At 41.2% G+C, this 22979-nt stretch overlaps 1 protein-coding gene across 2 annotated transcripts in view; it reads left to right on the plus strand.

The window, feature by feature from the left end:
- The first annotated feature begins 281 nt into the window (after positions 1-281).
- FGF7 (fibroblast growth factor 7) overlaps positions 282-22979 on the plus strand; it is a 107433-nt gene continuing 84735 nt past the window's right edge. Inside the window, exons 1-2 of one of the 2 annotated variants that reach the window (XM_069766045.1) lie at positions 282-561; positions 1064-1640. In XM_069766045.1, the coding sequence (XP_069622146.1) occupies positions 1355-1640 (286 nt within the window). In that variant the 5' untranslated portion in view covers positions 282-561; positions 1064-1354. The remainder of the gene's footprint in view (positions 562-1063; positions 1641-22979) is intronic. The other variant, XM_069766046.1, reaches the window with a different exon arrangement.

Raw genomic sequence — 22979 nt, forward strand, 5'->3', positions numbered from 1 at the left:
ATTCAAGTTACCTCTACAGAACTGTCTATAATGCGTAGCATAGTTGTATAGAACCGTGAGTCATGTTCTATGCTGTAGGAAAATATTCCATCTCATAACAGGCTTCATTTCAGGTTATGAAATTAGCAGGGGGTTTTTTTTTTTCACTCCTTAATGGTATTTATCTTGATATTTTCAAGGATTCTGCAAAGTCTCTGCCCAGAATGCTCTTGCTGCTCAGTTCACACAGTTAAAAGCATAAAACATGCTCATAGCTCCCTCTCATGATGACTGAGATTCGCACAACTTTTTTTTTCTCCCTCTTCTTTCAGCTGCTGAGTGGTTAGATTTAATTGCTTCAGTGAGGTCACCGAAAGGTATTTATCGAAAAGCATTGAACATCAACAGTCTTAACACAGACACACAGAGAAAACCCCTCTTGCGCGTTGATTTATGGAAACAATTAGGATTGTAGTACAGTTCTTTCTGGGTTGAGAAATCTTGTCGCTACATACTCATGCTGCAGAGAGCAGGCAGCAGAAATGGAATTCACATATATCCAGCTGTTATCATGGAGAACAAGTAAGTTATCTCTGCTATTCAGGGAATAATGAGTCTTCTAAACTTTCAAAGCTTTTATTTTTCTGCACTATATTACTACCTTTAGTGGGAAGACACAGTGGTTTAGGTAACAGCGTGAAAAGTGAATATCTATGTAACGTAGTATATAGCGAGCAGAGTATTCTTGACAGCTCAGCTCACATGCTGCTGTCCATAAGGCATGTGGAAAAGAGTTCGCAGATTTCCACTATGCTGAGTAATACAGCAATTCTCTGCATGAACACAATCGTGTTAGCACTAAAGACCAGTAAGTTAGGACCGCATGACGCATATGCTAACTTTGTATTTTTGTAACGTTTTGCATGTTTTGTCTGTTTTTCCTCCCTTTTATGCCATATTTTTATGCTACTAGAGAAAATGATTTTTTTTTTTAGAAGTTAACAATTATTAATGGAAATGCATTTTAACAGAATCCATTAGTAGGGTGGAAATAATTGCTGTAAACCTTATCATGTCTTTACAGTTCTGTTACATTTGCATTCAACAGTATGTCCGAGTGGTCTTAAAAATGATTGCTGCCAAGGTCATCCCATTCTGAACTTCTGAAGATACTGGGGAGGAAGATCAGTTTTGTGAAGTCCGCGGTTTATGGCAAAGACACAAGCCATCAATACAAGCCTGGAGTTATACTGAGTTGTTTCATCTTTAATCTAATAGTAAAGTGTACAACCAGGTCTAGGACCTAAAAACACAGAACAACCTGAGATTTAAGTTTCATTATGATGTTCATGAACACCCAGATCACTGCACTATAATGCGCAAATGGATACTAACTTGGATCCTGCCAACTTTGCTCTACATACCATACCTTTACACTATCTTTCTAATGGGCACGCTCTCACTAGCCTGCAATGACATGACTACAGAGCAAACGGCTGCAAATGTGAACTGTTCCAGCCTTGAACGGCATACCAGAAGTTATGAATTTATGAAAGGGAGTGATGTAAGAATAAGGAAACTTTTTTGTCGAACGCAGTGGTATCTGTGGATTGATAAGCGTGGTAATGTGAAGGGTACACAAGACCCAAACAACAGCTACAGTAAGTACCCATCACTTACGTACTTACTAGTTCTAATACTGTGTATTTGGGGCTGCTTTAAAGTTTAATGAACCAATAAGATGCTAACATGATGGTCATAATTTGCTCAAGTTCACACACATAATCCAAGATAAATCAGACTTGTGTTTTACTCTCCTAGACAGGCATTTGGTATTAATTTAGAGTTTAGGTACAAAAAATGCAGAGAGATTCAAACAAATGTTTGCTGGTCCTTTTCTTAAAACTGTCAATAACTGGCTAATGCAAGTAAACATGATAAAAAAAAGTGGTGTAAATAATAGCTAAATGAATTATGATGATTTAGTCAATAGTTCTGAAAACTAATTTTAATATAACGCATTGTTTCAAATGCATATGGACAAGGATATGAAAACAGTCCACACAGTTTCATGATGTATTTATTGCCATGTGATAGTGTGTAGATTCAGCAGGTGACCTATTAACAGGTCTACAAGAGAACACAAAGCTTTCCTATCCCATGTGAATTGGTAAAAAATATACCGTATATCTGACTGTGCATAAGCATCAATAAGGAGTATCATTCTTCACAGTTAAGTCTATGGCAAATCTATGTGAAAATTCATATTTGTTGTGGATTGTGTTCTTAATTGAATTTCACCTTAAGCATTAACAGGCTGATATTCACTATGAAAACGTGAAACTCCTCATATTTTTGTCTAGAATTCTTCATGTACCTGTGGATGGGGTTTTGAAAACCACATCCCTATTTACTGCCTTGTAAATTGCTATGGACTTGCGGTGCAGAATCAACACTGCAAATGAGCAGAGATTCTTCCACTTCTGATTGGTCCTTAGAGTAATCAAACTGTGAAATACTCAACCACAAAGAGTACGAACTGCAGATAAAATGACAGCATTAAAAAAGGATGTTTTGTCTTCCTCTACGTCAAAAGATTGTACTTAACTTGGTGTCTCTTTTAATCTCTGAACATGTTACATTATATGTTCAAATGTAACTTTAACCCATTACTTGCCAAATTAGCAATTTTCATTTTTTTTATTTTTAATGACAGATTTTTAATGATTTGGGTCCTAACGAATCAGAAACATAATTTGCAACATTTTTTCAAGTATGGATTTTTCAGAAAAGGGCGTCCCAATATTCAATTAAAAATGGCAATGACATGATTTCCTATTTTGAAAACATTCATTTTACAAACGCAACACAAAAAATTGGACCTAATTCTAAAAATTATTAAATCTTAGTTGCTAGAAGCTAAAGATTAGGCTTCCCAAAAAAGGACATTGGTAGATAATGGGTTAATTAAACACCTTGGTTTACAGGAGACCCCTTGTGTAATGATCATTGGCAAATGTACATGAGTCGAATTTGCTGACTGCTTTGAGTGGAAGGGCAGGTAGAGTAATTGTGCTGTCTCTGTTGTGTCTCTAACCATTTAATAGCAATATTTGCTCTGTGTAACAAAGCCACGAGATGTGTATTTTCTCATCTGCAACAATACATATCTGTGGAAGACGACAAAATGACTACAACAGAATAAGCCACTTAAAAGGACAGGGTGACACATTTGTAATGTAACCAAGTAAAAAAAAATTCTAAAAGGTATAATTTAGGATTATACAGTAAATAGGGCACTGAGTAGTGGAGTCACTAACTGGGTATTTAAAAGCAATGTAACACATCAAATGCAACTAGACAGGAGGATACAGGGTGTGACAATAATGTGTCATCTAAAAGAAAAGAGAACAGGAGTCTGTTTCACTTGTAGAGACCAATGCATCTTAAAGTTAATTAGAGTAGAGGGAGCCTGGTGGAAGAATTATTGTATATTTACTGCTAGAACGTCAAGTAAAACAAGGCACTATCACATGGAAGAAACCTACCCAACAATAGCAAGTAATGAGCAGCAAGTTTCTAGCTGTTTCAAATGTGTTTGACAATGACAACGAATGGCTAATAATGGCCAAATAAGTATTGATTTTTACATACAATAGAACAATAAATGAGAATTTGCATACATATGGATCCTTACCGACAACCTATAACCTTGGAGGTGTCAAGTTCTGTGTAATGAAAGTTTAATGATTTCCAAACAATCAAATTGTAATAGGCAAAAAAAAGTAATCAGTGCATGTGTAAGCTGGGACTATACAAGTGGGAATAAATGTTGGCACGCAATTGGCTGCCTACATTTTTCTTTTAAATGGAAACTATAGTTTTCATAATGGTGACTAAGCGGTCCTGAAGTTTTTTATTTTTTTATATATATATGATAAATATATTATATTTTATATAAATGTCTGTGTGAGTTTGTGTGTTCTGGAGAAATTTTGCTGATAAAAGCTGGAACTGAAGAATTAGGAGCAGATATCTGTTAGCGCAGCATCAGTATGCTTGTTCGTGGGAGTTCTTCGTAGATACAGTAGGCTCGACTTTGCAGCCACTTAAGCCCAAAGCTGCTAAAACATTTAGCCTGTAGTTGCTCTCCATTAAAAACTTTTAACAGAGTATATATTACTCTGTTAAAAGTTATACTAAAGTATGAGCCCTTCATGTGCTCACCATTGTCGCATAGATTCATTGTAAAGTAAAACCCCTTTAATAAGAAGATTTTACAATTTTCCAAGCCTCTTATGATGTTGCATTAGGTCGTTCTTCAATTGGGAAAACTCATTAGGATTAGGGTGATGAATGCCTTGGGATGTCATAGAAGGAGGTTCCTTACACCAGACCTGTGGTTTTCTGGAGCCTCTCCAGGGTGTGCGGAATGGAAAACATAATCAAGGTAGATTCTATGTTGGCAAAACACATTGCTGCTACTGAGGTGCAAAGGTTACAGCACAATTAATGCCACACAATCCACTGGAATTTGTTTTTTTTTGGCAGTCAAGCCAAAATACTGTTTGCAAGGCAATATCCTTCCTCACTACCTCTCCAACCCTATACCGATGCAGAATTCTAGTATCAATTTTCACTATATTGTGTGCCACAAATGTATAATATCATTTTAAAGGGAATGCGTAATCAGAAAATGACCAACTGCTAAGTGAGGTTTTTGTGCTAAATGTAGCTGTTTTCCTTTTTTTCACATCTATATTAAAAATATAGAAATCTTCATATTTTCTCACTAACCACTGGGGCTATTTCAGACTCAAACTTTCTGTTCTTTTAGGAACAGTTTTCAGAAGTCTCATTATCATCACAGTCAGGATTACGACAGGTAACACATCTATACACAGCTGATGACAGAGAACCCACAATTCACAATAGGTGATGTCATAACTCCACCCTTCACAATGACATTTGTACTTGCTCATTAAATTCTTCAATACAAAACAAAGCTTAAATCAGTCTATTGTTACAAATATATATATATATATATATATGTATATATATATATATATATATACATATATATATATATATGTGTGAATTTCCTGAAAGAACAGGAGGTATGAGTCTAGTATAGCCCTAGTTGCCAGGTATAAAATTGTAAGATTTGTTGTTTTTTTCTTTTTAATATAGATTATGATACAAAAAAATAAAAAACACCACATTTTTTAATACATCCAACATAAAAACCTGGTTTAAACTGTAGGTGATGCTCTGATGACACATTCCATTTAATACTTTCACACACCTATACAACAAGCACTTGTTAATAGCTCAAAATAGTTTACAAATCTTAGGTCTTTTTTGAGTGTCAGTGTTTGGTCAGTATTTTGCATTTATATTTGTATTCAAAATCAGGAGTGGAACCTACAGATAGAAAATGACATGTGTTTTGTGTTTTGGCATACAAATACTTAGGAAATACTTACTAAAAATACTGATGTCTGGATAAGGTCTTATTGGAGTGCTGTGGTTGCTGATCAACTTGAAAAGAAACTTCTCTACATCGAAATGCAATAATTTAGATTGACTACTCCTTAATGCCATAAATAACATTTTCTTAAAATACAGGGTTCTTGCAAATTTGATGGATGGGCACTATTTAATTAACACTTTGCATAAAATGAGTTACTTAAAAGTTAATTTTTTTGTTTTCTATTCATGTATAGATACATTCATACATACAGTACATGCTTGAGTCTATGCTGAGAACATGGTAGAACTACAAATAGTCAGTTCTTACATCCCATTTAGTAAAAAAAGATGCATTATACCATATGGCTCATGTTACACTGCATCCACCATAGTTACTACATTCATTTACTGTGTAATGAGTATGGTGATTCCCTTATGGAAGCCTCAATTGTAAAAGTTTTAAAGCCTGAAAGATTTGTACACTAAATGTAAAATTCTTTATATATATGGTGTACTAAAAATTATGTTTGGTCTTTTTTAAATGGAAATTATCATGATGTCCTATTAGGTCACCCAGACATCAAAGAGTGCAACTTGGGAGTCCTCTATGAGCTTGGAGGAGCGCTTGAGCCACCCTTGTATTTGAAAGATAATAGTGCAATGCTACATTTTTCTTACAGCATTCTGGCTGGTCAGTTTCACATGTCACAATTAGCTGTTTTCATGGACAGAAACAGGACCTGGAATGGTCAGTCGATCACCTATCCATTTTTTAAAAGGGCCGTCTTATTTGTAAAATAAAAATCCTTAAAATTTCATGTTTTTGCAGCATTATGTATAATCAACCATACTACAGTTTTGGCTTCTTTGTTGTTACTGAATCTGCTTGATGAGTTTTATTTAGAGATTAATGTTTTATCAGTGGGGTGTCATGTTTTCATATTTACTGGGTTTATTTCTTACCAATCAAGATGATTAACCTTATTGATGTGTTTTTCTATATCTGAATGCAACAACCCTTAGGCAATGACATCCTTAAAACCTTGAAAATGCATAATTGTTAACCTAATTAGAAGCTTGAGACAGAATCTCCTTGTAATTCATTTCTAATTGTACCATTTTACAATGCCTGCAGGTAGTCCAGGGTGACAAAAGGAACTTTATATTTTAACAACATGAGAGCTGAAATAACTCTACAGTGGGAAAATGGTCACCTTTTTCTCTTAAATATGGTACTTTAGCATCAAAAGAGGAACAGAAATCATTACCATTTTTCTTTTCAAAACATACTGGTTTATAAAGACGAAATAAACTTTTGTGCTCATTATTCCTCTTTATATTGGCCTCAAATATTCTATTAAAAAAAAGAACATATTCTTTGTACAGACATGTTTATTTCACATTTCAAGAGAGAGCTAGAACAATTAGGGCCACTAGTACGCTTTAAAAAAAATAACAAAAATTTTGCAAAGGATATTATGCTCACAATATACAGTAAATGGCAATCCAGAAACTGTTTCACACATTCCAAAGAATTTTATATGTATTTCTGTAGAGTTTAGTTATAGATATATTTATGTATTAGAAGTTAATAGTTTAAAAATGCAAATGCGTACCTCCTATTTTATTCTTTCTTCCATCTCAACAGTAAGGCTATGTGTACATAGCATCTTTAAGACATCAGTGAAACTGCCAAATTTACCAAGGAGAAAATGTCTCAGGGAAACGCCAGTGGACATTTTCCTGAAGCGTCTTCACCGGCGTCTTTTCAGTTGTTTTTTGGTGTCTCTGCTGCCGGCATCATGGCTCTATACATTCAAGTATATAGAGCGGGTGTCTTCCAAACAAAGCCTCCCTAAGAATGAGCATGTTACTTCTTTTAATTACTTAATGGTTTCTGAATGCTGAAGCAGTTTATAGAAGTAATATGAGATGGAAAATGAGAACAGCAACGCCGATTTGATATTGCTGTGCATTATGCTCATTTGCAGCATTTTTTGGGAAATATTGAAGGTGGAATCGACTTGAAAAAGATGTTGTGTGCACGTACCCTAAGTTACTAATTTCCCCAAAGCATAACTGGAGCTAAATCTCATTCATCTGTATACCAAACGTTTTCTTCTTTTGGGCTACAACAGTATTTGCTGTTCAATCTGTCACCACTCTTGATCCCCCTGTAAAATTACTAAGTCATTCTGGGTCACGCTTGGGTCAATCAAGTTTCTAAAAGAAAATCCATGTTGTTTCATCCATACTGTTTAAGTAGTCAGATGACCCCAAACACTACTGAAGACATATTATAATTTTTATAGCCAATGTTCCCTATCTTCATTTTTCATCCCCAAACTAATTTTTTTTTAAAGAAAATAACATTATAAGTTTCCCCTTCCATACTATTTACTCGGCCCAATAATTCCATAATTCTACCACATGGTTCAGCAGCTTCAACCCTGGATTTTCTTTTATGAGTTGAAATAAGCCCTTTCTGAACAAAAGCCTTAAAAAACACATCACAAAGCTTCCCTCATCTGCTCAAGTCAATAGTCCTGATGTCCTTAAATATAAAAATAGCTGTGCTTTAGAGCAAGTGCATTGTGGCAAACTTGAAACGGGCTATACCATATTAGTGGCTGCAGCTATCAAACTTGTTCAGGAGAACATTGGAGCTCAACCATGCTATAGCCACCTTTCCCAGACTTATAGTAGTGAAGATTTTGCATCTGCTATGCGTGATCAAACAATGCAGGAAAACTTTAATGACGTAATAGATAAGCAGAGCAAGTGCGAGGCTGGACCGCATCAGAGATCATATCGAATGGATGCCACACAAATAAAAAATTGCAGAATAGAGGAATATAAAGTGCAGTGATGCACGATTAACTTAAGATATATGAAGAATTGTATTGTTTTGTTTTATACATTTTTGAATTGCAAAGAGTATATATTGTTAGGTCTCGAGTTCCCGCTTCTGCACAAGGGGAATCTCGAGCCATCTCCGCTGCGGTCTCCCATTCTTATCCAGCCGCAGTGGAGTCTGCTCAGCAGGGACGTCGGTCCCAGCGTCTTGCTCAGTCTCACGCTGTACAGAGAGTTACTGCTGTTTCTTCAGCTTCTGCCATTAAAGTCAGTGCTGGTCAGCAGCGAGCGGACTTCTCTGGGACTAAGTCCTTGTCTGCACACACTGAGCATGCCCAGGGCAAGATCTCCCGTTGGAGATCGAGGGTCATGTGCTCAGGCTCTGCAGCAGATTCCATTGCTCCTCTTGGCAGGTCTTGGAAGGGCAAAGTTTCTGTGGCCACTTCCTGTGCTGCAACTATATAAACTGCGCATGACCGCACGGCCATGCGCTAGTGTACTATTGTCAATGTGTGTATGTTGTGAGTGCAAGTCGTCCTTGGATACCCCTACCCTATTGAATGTCTGTTCGCGGAAGGTGTATGGCTGCTATCTAGCGCCCGACTTAGCCTACAGCACAAATCACACATTACAGCGTCCAGTTGCTGTGATCGCCAGTACGGCGCCGTGCACTTCCTCTGTGCTTTCCTTACCCAAGCCTGGGTGGTTAGTGGCGTTCGTCAGTGCAGCACCGCATGCACTCTTGTGCCTTAAAATCGTTATTTAGTTTCTTTACACACCCAGTTGCGGTGTTTTGCTAGCAAGGGTCTAATCGGACTTCAATCCTAGTTGGGGTTGAGTTCGCTGACTACTTGCTCGCGCTCTATGTGCGGTACCGCGGTCCTGTGACGCAACAGGATCGCTTCCTTCACGTTGGGTGAAGTTTAACCCACGTGTGTATTCTTATGAGTACCGCCATATAGTCCGTCGTTACTTGGCAGCAGGTTCCATCTCTGCACGGTGGACCCCGGGCTGCGAACGCACCATATTCTATCTGTCTTAATATTTGGTGCGTTCCGCTAGCCCTAACATTACACTAGCGCCAGGGTCTGGCTAGTGATGACGGACGAACAGCAATCCTTGCGGTATTTCCAGCAGCTGGAGGGTAGGTTGGCGGCTCTTGAGAGCGCAACCTCAGCTGTGGATGTTACCGTGGTTGCTGTACAGGCTGCTAGCGTGGCTGCAGCAACCCTGTCCATTGCCACCCCTGCTCCGACATTTTCTTGCCTCCCGCTGCCAGAGAAATTTTCTGGTGATAGCAAGTTTTGTAGGGGATTTGTGAGTCAGTGCTCTATTCACCTTGAGCTCCTGGCTGCATGTTTTCTCACAGAGCGGGCTAAGGTGGGATTTATAGTGTCTCTTTTGTCAGACAGGGCGTTGGAATGGGCTACGCCGCTGTGGGAGCGTTGCTATCATGTGGTGCAGAGTTCTCCGCTGTTTCTGAGCACTCTGAAACAGGTCTTTTTAGGACCTCAAGTCACCCATGATACGGCGCTCCAACTGCTGGCATTAACTCAGGGTGAGTCCTTGGTCAGTCAATTCGCCGTCCAATTCCGCACTCTAGCTTCTGAGCTGGATTGGTCGGATAAAGCTCTTATCCCCATATTTTGGAGGGGCCTGGCTGACCACGTTAAGGACGCTCTGGCCACTAGGGAGATTCCTGCCACACTGGAGGAGTTAATATCTGTCTCCACTCGAATTGACCTCCGTTTTAACGAGCGGAGGTTAGAGCGAGCCCAGTGTAGGCATAGGTTTCGGCTGGCTCCTACCTTCGCCAAACCTCTGGAATCTCCGGTCCTGGTTCCTGAGTCACATGAGGCCAGGGAAGTGTCACAAGCGGGATCTAAGTCCCGGACCGCTTGTGCACTCAAGGTCTGTCATGTTTGCCAGCAGTCAGGACATCTAGCCACCAGATGTTCTCAGCGATCGAGGAAACGTCAGCGTTTAGTGGTAGTAGGTGGAGGTACACTAAACACGGCGACGTTTGCCTCTAAATTGTCCTTTAAAGGGACAATTACTATAGGCTCATTCTCCCACTCGGTAGAGCTTTGCGTGGATTCTGGGGCGGAGGGCAATTTTATGTCTTCTGCCTTCGCCCAACGTCACGCAATACCCCTGGTTATGCTAGCTCAACCAGTAACGGTATGAGTGGTGAATGGGTCGGCACTGCCCTCACAGATAACACACCAGACCATCCCTATTACTCTGTCCATGTCGCCATCTCATCAGGAGATTATATCTCTGCTTGTCATTCCTGAGGGAATTGATGAGGTCCTGTTGGGAATGCCTTGGCTACGGTACCACTCTCCTCATATCGAGTGGTCCTCTGGCAGAATCCTGGGATGGGGTGAATCTTGTGGGGGTAGGTGTCAGAGGGAGTGCGTTCAGGTTGCTACTACAGAGGTACCCGCAGATCTTTCCTCTCTCCCCAAGCAGTATTGGTCTTATGCAGACGTGTTCTCCAAAAAGGCGGCGGAGGTCCTTCCGCCCCATCGCCCCTATGACTGTCCTATTGATCTCTTGCCTGGTGCTGAGCCTCCCCGGGGTCGAGTCTATCCGCTATCTCTCCCGGAGATGGAGGCAATGTGACAGTACATCCAGGAAAATCTGGCAAGAGGATTCATTAGGAAGTCAGTGTCACCTGCTGGGGCAGGGTTCTTCTTCGTGCAGAAGAAGAATGGAGAATTGCGTCCATGCATAGACTACAGGGGTCTTAACGCCATCACCGTTAAGAACAAGTATCCTTTGCCCTTGATATCTGAGCTCTTCGATAGGCTTCGGGGAGCAAGGGTATTTACTAAACTAGATCTGCGGGGTGCTTACAATCTGATTCGCATCCGTGAGGGGGACGAATGGAAGACGGCTTTTAACACCAGGGATGGGCACTATGAATATCTGGTGATGCCCTTCGGGCTCTGTAATGCCCCAGCCGTTTTCCAAGACTTTGTGAACGATATCTTCCGGGATATGCTTTCCACCTCGGTCGTAGTCTATCTGGATGATATTCTCATCTACTCTCCAGATATTGACTCCCACCGGAGAGATGTTTGCAAAGTCTTCGACCTCCTACGGGCAAACTCCCTCTATGCCAAGTTGGAGAAGTGTATGTTTGAGCAGGAATCCCTACCTTTCCTTGGTTACATCATCTCTGCCCAGGGATTGGCTATGGATCCTGCCAAACTACAGGCTGTGATGGACTGGCAGGAACCCCATTCTCTTAAAGCGGTGCAGCGCTTTATGGGGTTCATTAATTATTATCGCCAGTTTATTCCGCACTTCTCAACTTTGGTAGCTCCCTTGGTAGCCCTCACCAAGAAGGGGGCGAATCCCAAATTGTGGTCTGAGGAGGTCTCCAAGGCCTTTAACTCTATAAAGTCACACTTCGCTAGCGCTCCCATCCTACATCGCCCCGATGTTGATAAGCCATTTATTATGGAGGTGGATGCCTCTTCTGTTGGTGCTGGAGCAGTCCTCTTCCAAAAGTATTCTCAAGGTCGGAAGCATCCTTGCTTCTTTTTCTCCAAGACCTTCTCACCAGCAGAGAGGAATTATTCCATCGGGGACAGGGAGTTGCTAGCCATGAAGTTGGCTTTCTCGGAGTGGAGACATCTCTTGGAGGGTGCACGTTTTCCCTTCCAAGTCTTCACAGACCATAAAAATTTGGTGTACCTGCAGACAGCCCAGCGGTTGAATTCTCGCCAGGCCAAATGGTCCTTATTCTTCTCCCGGTTTCATTTCACCCTCCATTTTCTTTCCGGGGAGAAGAACATTTGGGCCGACGCTCTCTCTCGCTCCGTTGTGTCATCTGCGGAGGAGGAGCCTCGGCTTATTGTCCCCACCGAGAGCTTGAGAACTGTGGCCCCGGTTTCGCTAGAGTCTGTGCCCCCGGGCAAGACTTTTGTTCCATCCAATTTGCGACCGGAGGTTCTCTCTTGGGTACACTCGTCCAGGGTGGGTGGACATTTTGGTACCAAAAGGACATCTGAGTTACTGGCGAGGACGTACTGGTGGCCGCATATGGCTCGTGATGTCGCAGAGTATGTTCGGGCGTGTGTCTCTTGCGCCAAGAACAAAACACCTCGGCAACGGCCAGCTGGTTTGCTTTATCCTCTGCCGGTGGCGGACAGGCCCTGGGAGATGGTCGGGATGGACTTTGTGGTGGGCCTACCCAAGTCTCGTAACTGCACCATTATCTGGGTGATCACCGACCATTTTTCCAAAATGGTGCACTTGGTGCCTCTGCCACGGCTACCCTCTGCACGGGCGTTGGCTGTATTGTTCGTCAAGCATATCTTTCGCCTACACGGTATGCCAGACAAAATTGTTAGTGACCGGGGCCCCCAGTTTGCGTCTCGATTCTGGAGAGAGCTTTGTCGTCTACTCAGTATTGAGTTGAATCTCTCTTCGGCATATCATCCCGAGACGAATGGGTTGGTAGAGAGGGCCAACCAGACCTTGGTCACATATTTACGACATTTTGTTTCTGCCAGGCAGGATGACTGGGCATCCTTGCTACCGTGGGCAGAGTTTGCACTTAACAATGCCGTAGCCGACTCTACCGGTCAGACTCCTTTCCTCCTAAATTACAGCCAGCATCCGCGTGTTCCTGTGCCCATGCCTGTGTCTTCAGCTGACTCCAGGGTGGCAGACTGGGCTGTGGAGGCACGGGACATTTGGGACCGCACGCAGGATGCCATTCGGGCCTCCAAGGAGAGAATGAGGTCCTCCGCCGATGTTCATCGGCGTCCCGCTCCGACCTTTGCTCCTGGCGACTTGGTGTGGCTCTCCGCCCGTAACATCAGGCTGCGAGTTGAGTCCACTAAGTTTGCTCCTCGCTACTTGGGTCCCTTCAAGGTTCTCGAACAAGTTAATCCTGTGGTCTACCGTTTGGCTCTTCCTCCACGCTTGGGTATCACCGACACCTTTCATGTGTCCCTCTTGAAACCCGTATACATGTCCCGGTTTTCCGAGTCATCTGCCGGGACATCGGGTTAGTCTACGGACGATTACGAGGTGAACGCTATTTTGGGGTGCAAGGTGGTACGCGGCAAAAAGTTCTATCTGGTGGATTGGAAGGGTTATGGCCCAGAGGACAGGTCATGGGAGCCTGCTGAAAACATTCGGGCCCCACAGCTCATTGCTGCCTTCGAGCGTAGCGAGGCCCAAGGAGGGGGGGCCCTAGGAGGGGGGGTAATGTTAGGTCTCGAGTTCCCGCTTCTGCACAAGGGGAATCTCGAGCCATCTCCGCTGCGGTCTCCCATTCTTATCCAGCCGCAGTGGAGTCTGCTCAGCAGGGACGTCGGTCCCAGCGTCTTGCTCAGTCTCACGCTGTACAGAGAGTTACTGCTGTTTCTTCAGCTTCTGCCATTAAAGTCAGTGCTGGTCAGCAGTGAGCGGACTTCTCTGGGACTAAGTCCTTGTCTGCACACACTGAGCATGCCCAGGGCAAGATCTCCCGTTGGAGATCGAGGGTCATGTGCTCAGGCTCTGCAGCAGATTCCATTGCTCCTCTTGGCAGGTCTTGGAAGGGCAAAGTTTCTGTGGCCACTTCCTGTGCTGCAACTATATAAACTGCGCATGACCGCACGGCCATGCGCTAGTGTACTATTGTCAATGTGTGTATGTTGTGAGTGCAAGTCGTCCTTGGATACCCCTACCCTATTGAATGTCTGTTCGCGGAAGGTGTATGGCTGCTATCTAGCGCCCGACTTAGCCTACAGCACAAATCACACATTACAGCGTCCAGTTGCTGTGATCGCCAGTACGGCGCCGTGCACTTCCTCTGTGCTTTCCTTACCCAAGCCTGGGTGGTTAGTGGCGTTCGTCAGTGCGGCACCGCATGCACTCTTGTGCCTTAAAATCGTTATTTAGTTTCTTTACACACCCAGTTGCGGTGTTTTGCCAGCAAGGGTCTAATTGGACTTCAATCCTAGTTGGGGTTGAGTTCGCTGACTACTTGCTCGCGCTCTATGTGCGGTACCGCGGTCCTGTGACGCAACAGGATCGCTTCCTTCACGTTGGGTGAAGTTTAACCCACGTGTGTATTCTTATGAGTACTGCCATATAGTCCGTCGTTACTTGGCAGCAGGTTCCATCTCTGCACGGTGGACCCCGGGCTGCGATCGCACCATATTCTGTCTTAATATTTGGTGCGTTCCGCTAGCCCTAACATATATACACTATTGTTTCAGTCACTTTGTATGTATACTGACTAATGCAAACATGTATTCTTAGAATCCATATGCTGCCTGAACGGTATAGCTAATAATAGTATTTGAATTTCTTTTTACTTCACAGGTATAAATAGCCCATTATTTAAGCTAAAGCATTGATAGGAAGTTAAAACATTTACCTATAAACACTTCCATTTTGCCAATGAAAGAAACATTGCCATCAACGTTTTTATCTTCTTAATATATTGCAATCATAGAATATAGCACTGCGTACTTACAATTGATCATTTTGCTTTTCTAACTAGTAAATTCTTATTTTTTCTCTCCTCAGTGTAGAAACAGGAAGATTCTTTTCCCTGCCTTTATTATTACCCTCTTTAACTTCTGACCCAGCCGCTCCCTCCTCCCTCTACCAGGGACTTTTGCAGTGACTCATGAGTTATACAGGGAAAATTGACCTCCTGTTTCTACATAAAGGTTAGAAGGATTTAGCTTGTCAGTTTTTAATAAAGTGATGTTATAGACCTAATGGAAAAGAGAAGATTTAACTGGGCAGAAAGGCAAAATTAGCAATTGTAAGCGCACAGTGCTATATAATTTGATAGCAATATATTAATAGGATAAAAACTTTGATGGGAGTGCTTCTTTAAATAAATGAATTAAGTTATCTATAAACCTTTAGGCTATCATGTCAAAACAGACTTGGAACAATTGACTAGTGCAAGTTAAGAATACAAGTGGCAAACTAACAGAGGTACGTCTTGATATATTAAAGCTTACTTTTTTGTTAAAAATTAGACTTTTTTCTCGCTGAATGATATAAGTAATTCTGAAGAGAAATACCGTTTAGTTAAATCTATTTATCTACCGTAATTTGAGAAATGATGAAGCCAATCACACCATATATATTGCTGTTGTCAAAAACAACATCATTCTATAATGTTACTCAAATGTAGATGGACATTTTCTTTCTCATAATACCACATCCTGCCACTGACTTCATCTCATTAAAGTTTAATGTTGGACCATCTTATGGCGTGTGTAATCTGACTCTGAATAAACAACAAACATAATGACCAGGGAAAAAAGTGGGTAAGCAAATAGCCACAGAAAAATAAACTAAACGTACAAACGATTTAATGAATGAGTAGAGTCTGCAATCAGCAGTCTGGAAAAGCTTCATTCACATATGTAGAAATAATGATTTTGTGGCAGAAATGAGTCAAACCATTTAATAGCTGTGAATAACCACATGTCATCTGGAATTTCAGCACACAGAAAGCAAAGCAGTTAAAGCATTTTGTTTTGGGATCAAATTAATTGAAGAAACATAAACTGTCAGTGACTGGACTACAGTAATCACTTAAGAAATTGGAACTTTACATTTGCGTCAAATTTTTAGGCACAAGGACATCAAAGTATTTTAGACAATTGTATTAGCATTTAATAGATTTAAATCAACAAACTATAATAACATACAGATCAGATAAAACTGTCCACAGTGCAAGCATGTCTTTATTTACAGCCAGGCACGCTAAAACATTTATTGTGAACTAGCGTTTTTAGGAACGATTGCTTCACGATAATCTTGCAATGAAAACAGTTTGCCAATCACTAAGTGGATGAGCAAAACACTTGTTGGCTGAAATGATCTTTTGTACTGCAGAAAAGATTATTGCTCTCGGCAGCACATCATCCTGTGGATACAGGATTTGCGATACAGAAATCAAAGGCAGCAGATGCACACTAAAGAATCTGCTAGATATTTCAATGAGCATCTTGAGCTCAACCTGCCTGTCTAAACTATTAAACGGCCACTGATTGGTAAATATTTACAGACTCCGCTCTGAGCATGCCCGGAAAGATTTTCAAATCCGGGAAAGTCTCTATCTCTCTCCTCTCTCTCTCTCTCACTCTCTCCAGACATATCATTCAATTTCTCCATTGAAATTGTGGCAACAGCACAAATGACGTATCCGTCATTACACTGGATGCGTCACACACATTTTTTTCACAATTTTCGTAACGTCCATCGACACGTCATTTTACTGCACAACGACGTACAGCAGACGACGCAAGTGTAAAAGAAGCCTTATATTGCAAGCACAAATGTTAATTCTATAGTTGCCAAATGATACTTTGGTTATGTTACCAATGAAAAAAGTACTGTATTAATATTATTAGACTAGTAAATCACTTATTTTAGTTTTTAGCTATATATATATATATATATATATATATATATATATATACAGTTAGGTCCATATATATTTGGACAGAGACAACATTTTTCTAATTTTGGTTATAGACATTACCACAATGAATTTTAAACAAAACAATTCAGATGCAGTTGAAGTTCAGACTTTCAGCTTTCATTTGAGGGTATCCACATTAAAATTGGATGAAGGGTTTAGGAGTTTCAGCTCCTTAACATGTGCCACCCTGTTTTTAAAGGGACCAAAAGTAATTGGACAGATTCAATAATTTTAAATAAAATGTTCATTTTTAGTACTTGGGTTGAAAACCCTTTGTTGGCACTGACTGCCTGAAGTGTTGAACTCATGGACATCACCAGATGCTGTGTTTCCTCCTTTTTGAAGCTCTGCCAGGCCTTCACTGTTGTGGTTTTCAGTTGCTGTTAGTTTGTGGGCCTTTCTGTCTGAAGTTTAGTCTTTAACAAGTGAAATGCATGCTCAATTGGGTTGAGATCAGGTGACTGACTTGGCCATTCAAGAATATTCCACTTCTTTGTTTTAATAAACTCCTGGGTTGCTTTGGTTTTATGTTTTGGGTCATTGTCCATCTGTAGTATGAAACGACAACCAATCAGTTTGGCTGCATTTGGCTGGATCTGAGCACACAGTATGGCTCTGAATACCTCATAATTCATTCGGCTGCTTCTGTCCTGTGTCACATCATCAATAAACACTAGTGACCCCGTGCCACTGGCAGCCATGCATGCCCAAGCCATCACACTGCCTCCACCGTGTTTTACAGATGATGTGCTATGCTTTGGATCATGAGCTGTACCACGCCTTCGCCATACTTTTCTCTTTCCATCATTCTGGTAGAGGTTGATCTTGGTTTCATCTATCCAAAGAATGTTCTTCCAGAACTGTGCTGGCTTTTTTAGATGTTTTTTAGCAAAGTCCAGTCTAGCCTTTTTATTCTTGATGCTTATGAGTGGCTTGCACCGTGCAGTGAACCCTCTGTATATCCTTTCATGCAGTCTTCTTTTTATGGTAGATTTGGATATTGATACGCCGACCTCCTGGAGAGTGTTGTTCACTTGGTTGGCTGTTGTGAAGGGGTTTCTCTTCACCATGGAAATCATTCTGTGATCACCCACCACTGTTGTCTTCCGTGGGCGCCCAGGTCTTTTTGCATTGATGAGTTCACCAGTGCTTTCTTTCTTTCTCAGGATGTACCAAACTGTAGATTTTGCCACTCCTAATATTGCAGCAATTTCTCGGAAGGGTTTTTTCTGTTTTCGCAGCTTAAGGATGGCTTGTTTCACCTGCATGGAGAGCTCCTTTGACCGCATGTTTACTTCACAGCAAAACTTTCCAAATGCAAGCACCACACCTCAAATCAACTCCAGGCCTTTTATCTGCTTAATTGAGAATGACATAACGAAGGGATTGCCCACACCTGTCCATGTAATAGCCTTGGAGTCAATTGTCCAATTACTTTTGGCCCCTTTAAAAACAGGGTGGCACATGTTAAGGAGCTGGAACTCCTAAACCCTTCATCCAATTTTAATGTGGATACCCTCAAATGAAAGCTGAAAGTCTGAACTTCAACTGCATCTGAATTGTTTTGTTTAAAATTCATTGTGGTAATGTCTATAACCAAAATTAGAAAAATGTTGTCTCTGTCCAAATATATATGGACCTAACTGTATATATAGACTCACATCAGGGTAAGCTATGCTATACAATGCCCTGAGTAGTATATTTTTCTGGCAGCTTCACAGTACTAGAAATGTCATATGGGAAAAAAAATGACCTGGTGGGATGTATTACATCTATTTCAGGGGCTTTCACATTGCGTTCTGTGTCTAGGTCAGGCATATGTCCGAAATCCGCAGCAAAACAGTGGTGATGGCAGATCGATTGTGCGGTCTGCCATACACTACTTTTTGGGAGTGTACGGTGACGGGAGGTGAACATTCAGACGTATCATGTTCACTCTGCCGTCTACTGGCTCAGTCGGAGCATGTAACGGGACCGCGTTTTACAGGGGATTTTGGATATATGCTATGAAGGAGATACTGAACACAATGTGACAGGACCCTTACATTACACATTAAAAGGAATCTGTCAATAAGATCAACCCTCCTAAGCCATCTATATGGGCATGTAGGCCATTGAAAGCTAAATAAAATAATACCTTGATATCTGTCATCCAATGTTTTATTCCAATGTTTTTTTATATGCAGATGAGCTGTTAAGATCTGGAGGCCAGACACAGATCTGCATGAGAATCTGCCGCCAGAGCTTATTTTAAGTGAAAGTAATGAGTGACACTTTGCTCTCACAATCACACAGTTCTGCAGTGAAATCAGAGCTAACACAGAACAGCAGAGCTAACACTAAGGAGGCAAAGTTCATTTCTGTTGTACTAATACATTTGCACTACAGGTGTCCTCTCTAAGGGCCTCAGTGTGAGGGCAGGAGCAATACAGCAGAGCTAGCTGACATCACTACAAATTTGTGTTTGGTTAGGCTGGGTTCACACTGCGTTAACAGCAGCCCGTTCAACACATACGTTAGCGGGCTGCTGTTGATGCAAGTGCCGACTTGTCACATCACTAGCGCAGATAGAGCTCTATCTGCGATAGCAGTGACGGACCCGGAAACACTGCAGCCCGCGTCTCAGGGTCCTTCACTCAATGATGGCACATCCCTAGTGCACGCCCTTTATGGGCGTGCGCTAGCGATGCGTCCGACATAGGAATTAATGGCGGCCTTAACGGACTACGTTACACCGCGTTTATGCTGTGGTGTAACGTAGTCCGTCTAACGGACGCCCATAACGAAGTGTGAAACCAGCCTAAGAAGCAAGGTTGGACTCTACTGTACTGTGCTGGTTATAATCAGGTATAGCTCTGCAGCAGAGCTACCAGCACTATGAGAGGACAGCTGCTGCTGCAAATGTTTGTAGTTAGACAAAGTTCACTTTTGCTGTACTGTGTTTGTTCTGCTGTCCTGAGTTAACTCTGTTGTACTTTGATAGTTCTGATCTCACTGCAAAACGGTGTGTGATTATGAGAGCAAAGTGTCAGTCATTACATGTTTCACATTGTTAATGTCCCCTTTAATTTAAAAAAAGCCATGGAGACAGATTCTCATGCAGATCAGTGTCCGACCCATAGATCTTACCAGCTCATTTACATGTAAGAAAAACTTGGATTTCTCTGGAATAAAACATGAAATCACAGATATCAAGGTATGATTTTATTCAACTTTCTATGACCCGCGTGCCCATATAGACAGCTTAGAAGGGTTGCTACCACTGACAGATTTCGTCTTTAAAATTACTGGTGTTTATTCTTTTTTTCTTTCCTAGTTTGGACTAATCCTACAATACATGAATGCTATTCTGGAAGACAACACTGTTTTTAAGCCTTAAATCATACATAAATGAACAGAGAAAGCTGGCGGTGAATTGCTAAAGTAGATCAATTAAATATGCCGCCCCAAGCAGTAAATCACATTGACAGGTCCACTCTGCTAGTAGACCAAAAAGTCCCCAAAAATGTTGTCATTTGGCTAATAAGAGCATTCACAGCATACTTATTAGAATAGGGCTGTATTCACTAGGGTAGCGTCACCTCCTTAACTGTGTGCACATGTTTAGCAGCCATCAAGCACAGCTGAGAGGAGAAGGGTATGACATCAGAAGTGCTCTTCTCAAGAATACAGTAGACTCTGGACCATGAGTCCACTGTAATGTTAGATTACTCCTATTAGCCAAACAGTACAATATTGGTTGTAATATCTTTGCTAACAGGAGCATAGACTTGATCAGGTTATATCTATGTTACATTACAACTACAGATCCACTGTAATTGTGCATGTGTCTAGTACAAGGAAATTAAATTGCAAACTAAATTGAGGACAGGGACCAATGTGATGGATGAGAAAATAGTACAACCCTGTGAAATATCTAACACTATTGTGAATGCATCCACATCTGCATTGATTTGTATGAAAACAAAAAACCTCAGAAGATTCTATTTCAAAATTTTCTTTCAGTATAAGATGTTTATTAGACAGACTGTTTAGATTTTCTGAATTACATCAACGGATCATCTGAAAGAGCAGGCAAACGTGCTGAGAAATATCAGCTAAAATACACAATAATCTCTCAATAACGTCTATATTTGGCTCAGTCAAATGTGCACATGAACTGCAAAAAATGTTGAGAACTTCAATCAGATACAAGAGGAACGTCAATAGATTAGGCAGCGGTTGGAGGGGATCATCTTGACTTACATTCCCCCAGCCCCCAAGAGCAGACAACCAAGGGTGTCTGGCAGACACCATTGACATTAGATTGTTTAGAGGGGGTCTCATTTAAAAGCAATGGTTAGCTTCTAAGTAAAAGAAGTCATAAACTTACAGGTTTATATCTGATGCCACACAAAGCTAATAGTTTACACTCTGTTATTAGGAGGATTTCCAGACAGACATATATCATTTGTACAGTACTTGTGCTGTTGAATGGTGGGAATTCCTGTCTATGTTTTTAATGTCTTTGTCTTGTTGTGTTTGGAAGGGAGGGATACGGTAAGTCTTGGATAATTACATTACATATAGCTGCAGGCAGAGAAGCTTTTGTAAATGGTAATGCTCCATATGATCAAAAGAACAAGTAAAATTGTGCCCATTAATCAGAGCATCAGGTCAATTGATTTGAATATATTACATGTTTTTTGAATTATGTCTTATCCATCTGGTTTCTGCGAGACACTTTGAAATCACATACCTATAGTGGAACACCTGAAAAACTAGATAAATTACCAGGAGGTGTTAGCTGTACAGTTCTCACATAACAAGATGAACATCATGGGCAGGGTCCTCTCTCCTCCTGTGTTTGTGTGTGCCTTGTTTTACTCATGTTTATTGTACTTGTCTATATTTGCCCCGTTCACATGTAAAGCGCCATGCAATAAATGGCACTATAAAAATGTATAATAATAATAATCATGTACATTCAATTTGTGCTGGACATGGTTTCATTGCTTAAACTGCAAAAATTAGAAGTTCCAAAAAGTGTAGAAGTTCTCTTAGAGTTTTTATTTGAAAAATAAAAAATAAAATGTTGGATTTCTACATAGTGTTTAATTCCTTATGGTCTCCACGGTCTTTTTTGAGAGGTAGAGTGTGCTAAGACATTGTGACTAGTGATGAGCGAATATACTCGTTATTCGAGATTTCTCGAGCACGCTCGGGTGTCCTCCGAGTATTTTTTAGTGCTCATAGATTTAGTTTTTCTTGCCGCAGCTGAATGATTTACATCTGTTAGCCAGCATAAGTACATGTGGGGGTTTACTGGTTGCTAGGGAATCCCCACATGTACTTATGCTGGCTAACAGATGTAAATCATTCAGCTGGGGCAAGAAAAACTAATTCTCCGAACACTAAAAAATACTGGGAGGACACCCGAGCATGCTCGAGAAATCTCGAGTAACGAGAATATTTGCTCATCACTAATTGTGACCAGATATTAGTTGATTGGGTAAGTTATCACTTTAATTTTTTAGCACACACATATGCTTAATGGGTTATTCTTATCTGTAGACGTAACCTTCTGATTGGTAGGGGTCCAATAGGTGCGATCTCCATACAAACTGAAAATGAGTTTCTGTAGAGAAGTGGCCTAAACAGATTGGTGGCTGGACATGCGTAGCAAAGTGCCAGTTATTATCCACTGAAAGCTTGAGGTAAACAAATAGTCAAGTACAGTGATCGGTTCTTTACAACAATCCAATAGAAAATGAATGGAGCAACTGCTCCATTCAGACCTCTATTCTCGCGATCAGTGTTACCATTACTTTACATCAGTGTTCCCCAACTCCAGTCCTCAAGAGCCTGTTATGCGAGGCAATTCAGTATCACAATGGACATGGAGGTCAGAGCACATACAGTGATCTGACAATAACCCAAAATAATAGAACGAGCTCTGAGACGTGGGAACTCTGCAGACCGCAATCCCTGATCCTCTCCAAACACAACCAGAGGCAGCCGTGGATTGCGCCTAACGCTACCTATGCAACTCGGCACAGCCTGAGAAACTAACTAGCCTGAAGATAGAAAAAATAAGCCTACCTTGCCTCAGAGAAATACCCCAAAGGAAAAGGCAGCCCCCCACATATAATGACTGTGAGTAAGATGAAAAGACAAACGTACGGATAAAATAGATTCAGCAAAGTGAGGCCCGATATTCTAGACA

This window comes from Ranitomeya imitator, chromosome 4 (genome assembly GCF_032444005.1).
Source record: "Ranitomeya imitator isolate aRanImi1 chromosome 4, aRanImi1.pri, whole genome shotgun sequence".
NCBI lineage: Eukaryota > Metazoa > Chordata > Amphibia > Anura > Dendrobatidae > Ranitomeya > Ranitomeya imitator.